Source organism: Varroa jacobsoni, unplaced genomic scaffold, assembly GCF_002532875.2.
Source record: "Varroa jacobsoni isolate VJ856 unplaced genomic scaffold, vjacob_1.0 scaffold_1110, whole genome shotgun sequence".
Lineage (NCBI taxonomy): Eukaryota > Metazoa > Arthropoda > Arachnida > Mesostigmata > Varroidae > Varroa > Varroa jacobsoni.
The window spans coordinates 158,386-165,913 of NW_019214012.1; the positions used below are offsets into that span (position 1 = coordinate 158,386).

General features: G+C 41.6%; 1 protein-coding gene across 6 annotated transcripts in view; it reads right to left on the minus strand.

The window, feature by feature from the left end:
• The window catches only part of LOC111266729 (MFS-type transporter SLC18B1), a 15,269-nt gene that overhangs the window by 6,140 nt on the left and 1,601 nt on the right, over positions 1 to 7,528 (minus strand). For 2 of the 6 annotated variants that reach the window (XR_015313543.1, XM_086971039.1), the window contains exons 1-5: positions 4,862 to 5,054; positions 4,312 to 4,546; positions 1,765 to 1,860; positions 888 to 964; positions 594 to 738 (exon numbers count right to left, since the gene is read on the minus strand). Coding sequence is in view for 5 of the 6 variants with exons in the window: in XM_086971039.1 (XP_086827165.1) it covers positions 594 to 738; positions 888 to 964; positions 1,765 to 1,860; positions 4,312 to 4,539 (546 nt within the window). In the remaining variant the exon portion in view is untranslated. Of the gene's footprint in view, positions 1 to 593; positions 739 to 887; positions 965 to 1,764; positions 1,861 to 4,311; positions 4,550 to 4,848; positions 5,059 to 7,528 lie in introns of those variants that run through there. The other 4 variants (XM_086971041.1, XM_086971043.1, XM_086971040.1 and 1 more) reach the window with 4 other exon arrangements.

Below are 7,528 nucleotides of genomic sequence, written 5' to 3' on the forward strand. Positions count from 1 at the left end.
GGACAAGTTTTCAAGCCTGTTGAGGAAATCCAAAACAGCCAATAAGTGAAAATTTATGTAAATGTCACTTCAAAAGGGAATACTCTTTTGGCCAAATTTTTCGCATAAGATGCCTGTATGAAAGGATGTTCTATGAAGTTTGTCAACGATATGACCTGCTGAGGTAACTTCTCTACTAAGGATAGGTTATCATGACGAAAAACTTTAGCCTGTACAACTTCTCAGTTTTCACCTACATGATACCGTACCATGTTTTCACTATGTACAAAGCGGCATATATAGAACGATGTGACAGTCGGGTCAGCTAATATTTGACGCCAGTACTATAACAATGCACACATTGCATGTAAAACTATCCAACCCTAAACACCGGCTCGTGCATGACGATCATATAAACAAGCATCGTTTTATTACGTAAATACAAACAAATTACAACAAAAAAAAATGCTGTTAGAAGTTGAAACGTTCCCGTTGGCTATACCTATTAAGAGGGTTTACTCGCCCGTGTTGAAAAGATATACACAGGAATATAATGTGTGACATTGTACGATTGTGTAGACAATTCAATTGTATGCAATATTTGTAAAACCTACCAGGCAGATGTGAGCCCAAGGTCCAAGCTCAGCGCCGATAATTGCGTAAAACGTGGTGCACGCCATCGAGAACCCCACCGACTGCAGGGACCGAAGCAATAGCCCGAAATAGAAAAACGGGTAGCCGTCAATCCATGTGAGAAAGCTGATATCACAACGGACGATTTGTAAATATCAAAAGTACAATAGCACATTAGCGGAACCATTGGTGGCGAAGATCAAGCTAATCCAACATACGTATATTGAAATGATCTCGTACTATCTATAATAACTGAATTTGACCGAGCAACATACCCAGTGGCAATTGTGAACAGGGCGTCTAGAAGCATTCCCCAAACAAGCATGTTCTTTGCTCGAATTGTTCTCACCAGCTGAAAATATGAATATAGGTCCACGAATGATACAATCATTTATCATCTCATAGCCTACTAGTCTAGAAATAGCATTGTCTTCGGAAGACCGCGCGTCGGAATTGTTTGGATATTTTTAATCAAAAATAAGATCATGCCTAATCGTTTCCAGCGGGAAATTTTAAAATTATCAAGATTGAGTAGGATATAATTTACAGCGTACAGGGCACGCTTTACTCTAGTCTTGCGTCGAAAGTGACGGTAGATATTCTACTCTGTGATCGAAGTGACAATATCTCATTGTCTCTATATTGTGATGTATGTTACTCGTCGCTCGCACCTTCTATACTTTGCATCGGGGTAAATAACGCACTCCCCGACGATAATGTACCTATAGAAGAACATCTCCCTGAGACGTTTAGGCGCTTTATAACGTTTGCATTTGGTGATTACCTTTTTTTTTTTTTTTTTTTTTTCTTTGTTTTTTTTATTACAAAATTTGAATAAAATCGACAGGGATTACGAGTGAGTTTCACACTGTAGGATACCGAAGTCTTCGATGGCGTTGACGATTGAATTAGATTCCATATTTGGCCGAATAAAAGTGAATTTTGAGGCGTAAGATGGTAATGAATTGCCCACCACACCTATCTTAAAATCTTTGCCTCTATGGGTGTAGATCTAATTGCAGGGTTTATCAAAAACTTCAGTCAACGAACGAACAATCCAGTTTATGATTAAGGTAATCAGTAGCATTGCGGTTCGCCGAATTTATTTCGCCGGATGCTGAATTTTTTCTTAGGAAAAAAAATGAAACGTACCAATTTGCCAACGATGGGCGCAGTGAACATACCGACAAACGGGTAGCAGCCAAAAAGGATTCCGTATTGGGTCTTGCTATTCCCTCGTGTCTCCAGCTGAAACAAAATCGTGTAGTTCAAATTACCTTAGCAGAAAATCTTACTTGCAGTAGATACATATGTGACTCGTTTCGAATATATGCCGTTTTATTGATCTATGCCGATAGCAACTCCAATAGAATGAGTGGCCACGCCATTAAGACGCTGACGGTCAAGATATAGCATACGCAGATATGTATTTCAAAGAAGAAAGTTGTCAAACCATATAAAGAATGCTATATGTTGTTAAATTTTAGAAAGTAACTACTTACCATACATTTACTTTCAACTCTTCAGAGAGAGAGAGAGAGAGAGAGAGAGAGAGAGAGAGAGAGAGAGAGAGCGAGAACGTTCTCAATGTGTTGACAGATTCACGGATTTGTGCCAACATCGAAATAAGGCAAGTTCACGGCATTTCGACCGAGTCGACCTTTCTATATTGCACCATATTGTAACACTGCGACACTGGTGTTCGACACTTCAACAACAACAAGAACGTCAACAACTGACGCCTCAGGAGGATCGCTGGACACGGCTTCAAGTGGTGTCTATAGCTTTTTACTTGATAGCCGCTGACCGTCTCTATTGTGGACAGGCGAAACGCTACAGAGGGTGGCAGATCCTCATGTTTATGTGCATGATCCTCACGACATTCTGCCTGCGTCCGTTTAGAAATGCACGCCCCTCGGGTCGCTTCACGCGTTCTACATATGTCCTATATGGCACGCCAGGCCAATAGGCGCGGTAACCCATCTCCATATCATACAAGACCTACGTGTCCACCGAGACACACACACACGAAACATTAGAGATGTTTCGATCAGGCAACTCGATGTGTAAGCTCGAGCGCGTAACAGCTGGTGGTTTTCAGTAGATGTTTCTTGTGCGCACTTCTCCTCTCTGGCTTTTTTCTCAGTTGCTGGGCATTTCGGCGTATCGGTGTCCTCCCACCGATATATTATACTAAGAATAAACAACAAGCAACACAAGTAGAGCTGTGGCATGGGCCACGTAATGGCTGTCACCAACGTTTTCAGTTCTGCGGTGAAACTTCTATGCAGTTAAGAATTTGGTCCTGCAAAAAAGTGTCTGGATACCGCTACCGTTGCGGTATAGGTTTTCAGAATTGTCTTTTTTTTTATTGTTGGCAAAAAAATGCGAAAGTTCCTCACCGCCAGCTGACATTGCGAATGCTTTTTTCTAAGGCCTTAAAAATAACGCAACAACTGACCACGTCGTCCTTAACTAAAAAGGTGGCGTTAGTATTGGGTGGGACTCCAGTGAGAACTTATTTGTATGAACCGTCATGTGTTTCTGCCAGGTCCCGGTACATACATGGATAGCCAAACCGGTTTTAGAATAGTGTAGTTGTGGAAAATGCATCTATCTTTTCCGTTTCGATACAAAGGAAGTTGACACATGCTAACCTAGTCGTCGCTACTGCCACTACAAGAAGCCCCTAGTTCGTCTTGCTCAACTTGACTTGCAGAGGGCAGGCACCTAGGCCTTAGAAGGAAACCAAGCCACCATGTGGGTAACAGACGGTGAATTTAAATTTGAAATTGGCCCCTCTCATCTCCAGAACCTCCTGAGACAGGGTCTCACAGCCGGCATACGTAACAGCCGACAACCGAATAGGATCTTTGGTGGCACAGTATTACGACCCTTCGGGATCGGCGTGGCCCGGACTCGAAAAATGATTTGAAGGCGAAGAGATGCCCTTTGATAGGACATCCTTGGGCATCTCATACCAGCAATTTCATATCTGTCGCCGTGTAAAATCCTAGTAGGGATTGGCAAGGGAAATCGGTAGGGAATGAGGCGCCAAATTGAGAAAAGTGAAATTTCTTTCGGCTACAGCACTGGTGTGACCTTATAACGGATGTACAGCGACACAACTTTCATTAGTTTCGCTTCCAAGCCGAACTCGCCCGAAGGACAAATACTAGCCAGCTTTCTAGTAGTTTAGCTCCATTCCTGTGTTCGAGCGTCATTCGTAAGTCCGTGCAGTGGGGCTATCATGTTAAGAGGACGCTCGAAGTCCCCAGCCGGCGTCACCCTCCTTCTATATCTAAATTAGGTCCACTGTTACTTTTTTTTTCGCTTCTTAGCTTTAGACGATTCATTGTGACAATGCGATTAGGTCCAGCCACAGTTAACCTTCAAACTGGAAACTTGAACCTTTTTGGCCAACCGATATTGAGACGTACACAATAGAATGCGACGGGAGGGGGGCAAGACCGTGATGATCCACACATGAAAGCAGTGAATCGGCTATGTAGTATATTTGTGAAATTAGCACAAATGCAATTGTCATGGCGCTATTTTTCAAAAAACGCACAGACTGCCATATTTAGGTAACTAACTATTTGGAAGACTAGAAGCATTGCTATGAAAGAGGTGATAATCTAAGGATCACAGAAGATTATCATTGAATGTATACGTTTTAACAAAGCTTGACGAACTTACTTCTTCAGCATAAAAGGGGCTGATATGAGCGAAGCACGATCCCTCGGTGAGACAGGCTATTGACAGGAACAGCATAATGAGAAACTCCCTTTGGGTGAAGTGGCGTTTTGCATCGATGGCTTCGTGCATTGTGGACGCTAAGCGCGAGTTATTATCCAGCGAAGGTAAAGGTATTCCAGGTGGCAGGGATCGTTCATCTTTCGATGCTGAATTTTGCTGCAGCGTCATGGCACAACTGCTTTTTGGTACAAAACAATAGCATCGTATCAATTGCCCGTTCAAACCAAGGAAGTAATTCAAATTAAAATTAATTCACCTATTCTTTTTGAATATCTATCTTGAATAGCGATCATATGTTTGTCTAAGAAATTCACAATTTCAACTATCAAACCATTGCCTTCTGAAAGCACATTCTCGTATAGGTTCCTCAGCGATAGGTTCGCTGTTCAGGACAAATCGTAGACACAGAGCTGGTAAGTTACGTATTGTGTAGTGAAAGACTAAGAAGAATCTGCAGTGATTAATATGACACTTCACCATATCTACATGCCTCCATCTGTGGGATCATGCTAAAATTCCTGTTTGGCTTCATTTCGACATGCTTGCAACACTTGTCCAACGGCGCAGCTACGGCTCCTTTTGACGCTTTTCTTTCAACTGGCACGATAAGTTATTTACTTACAAACAACTTTTGCGCGGTGTCAAACATATGAATGATGTTATACAAGGTTAGCTCTTTCCCCTATAAGGACAGCCGGCCCTAATAGCGTTAAAAGAGAGATGCAATTGGCCCACTCTGCACGTTTCCCGTTTTACTGTTGCCCCCCTCCCGCCCACTAGGCACATTTTGCCGGTCATTTAACCAGGTCCAGCCAGCGCCTGCGCCAGCACCGACCTCGGCAGCGATAAAAGACGTGATTCTTGGCATCAACCTGCCGCTCACTACAGAGATAGCATCGTGCCTCCCTCTGGTGGGTCTTGCTGCGGATGCTGTTCACGATAAAGAATGGAAGATTATCTGTCAGGTAGGCCAACTCACATTCGACTAGTGGCTGCCACTACAAGCGACTGAATGATCTCGCCTCAACGGCGTAACGTAACAGGCTGGGTTTGATTTACGCACAAAAACCACCGATCGCCAAGACCCTGCTAGTGACAGCCGTCAGAGACACGTAGTAAAATGACGGTGGCACGGGGGTCTGGCTGAGATTAACTGAGATGTCCATCGCACCAGTCAAGGGTCACTCTTTTCCATACTGACAGCAGTTCACTGAGAAAAATCAACAAGTAAGGACGAAAGTCCTTCCGCTCAGTATTTGCCGTAAAGGGAGCGAGGCATATATTCATGCAAAGTGAATAATCAGTTTTTGTTTATTGGTGTCATGATTTGCATGGGGCAAGTCTCAAAGGTAAAAACCCGTTTCTTAAAATGTATCTATTTAGATTAAATTAAAGCTGATCTAATTATTAGATACGTATCTATGCTCTTATGTTGCCAAACGCATAGGGCAATAATTTACTTTCCAGTCGAGTATAAACTATATTTAAACATCTCGCCGCACATCAGAAACTGTTTCGCCCCCCAAAAGCTCTATAGACAAAAAAGTTTCAACTCTTTAAACGTTCAGGATTTGTACATATATTAACGAACATTGCCCTCATTAACTTCCTTCGAAGCAATTTACAGTCTCGCTATTAGAAATTTTTCTTATTAAACTTTGCTTAGGTTTGGACTAATACCGACAACAATTCAAGTTGGTGCAGATGCCCATAACTTCAGCGCATCTGTTACTTTTTTCTAGTGCGTTATCTCATCTATATATATATATATATATATATATATATATATATATATATATATATATATAAAGCGAAAAATGTTTGTTTATATATATATGCGGCAATATAAGTTCTCAAAATTTTTGTAAGCAGAGCTGGTCTGACCAAAAAGGCTCGGCATTAAAAACATGCGGTCCAGTAGAAGTGTTGTTCATTGTTGACATCAGAAAGCTACACCGAGAACCTGCACACGCATGATGAGGTAGCTACAGGCTGCACCGTACACGCTCCTTTCCCTATTAACGCCCATGGACAACGCTGCCACGTTTTAGCCAGTCAGTCCAAGGCGCAGATTTCCGATCCTTCTTTTGAGACTACTATAATAGACTATTCTAACCAAGATCATTTAAAACAAACACTGATTTCATAATAGCACAAAAATCAACTAGTTACCGCAAATAGGATTGAAATTCACGATAATATATTTCACGTTCTTATTGTGGACCATACGTTCACTACAGAGTTTTATCCTCTTTAGATTAGAGCGTATCACGTGGTAGCTTAATGGACCCTTGGGAACGTTGTGGCCTAGGTTCGAATCCCAACGGGCATCAGGCGAACAGGCAGATTCCGTTGCGTTTCGTGCTAGGAGCTAGCTGTATGATGTAGTCGAGCGGCGACATCGAACACGGAACTCGCGAAGGGAATCCGTGAAATGACCCAGGTTCGAGACCTATTTGCAGACACTTAACTGTATTGTACTGAAGAGACTGCCAGCTTAGATCGATTACTGCACCAACGAGAGCTAGTGGGTTAGTGTCACATATATATGACCTATTTTATACAAGTGTTTCGTTAATTTACCACTATCTTAACCATAACCATTTAGCATTATCATATGAAATTTTATGAAAGCCGTATGCTTTTCTTGTGTTTTCTGTGAATACATACAATTTCAACAACAATTATTGTTATTACTACTGTTATTATTATAGTTGGACTAATTATATATATATTATTATATTAGTAATTTCGTAACTAATAAGAGTTCTAACTATAAAGAAAGCATATGTAATCCTAATACGTTCTTCAGCTGCAGAGCGCTCGTTTTTCAATAGTTGTGTAAAAACTGAATTAATTCTCCGCCTATTCGTCGCCAAGCAACTTCTTAAGGTAGGCTTGCTTCCGACGCTCTACCTCATCGCCGCTGACTCAATGGGGCCTCAATGATGCGCGATCGCAATTTTTATTTATATCGAAATTCTATAGTTGATGTTAATTGTATAAAATTTTGAAAAAATAAAATTTATTCGAGGCCACAGAGAAGTGGTGGATTACTGAGCGCGGCAATTTGCATTGTTAACCTAATGTTTAGGTACTTGTTATTATTAAAGGGTGTCATGCTATTTAAGGGCGCTTTATTTCCACCGGCTAAACA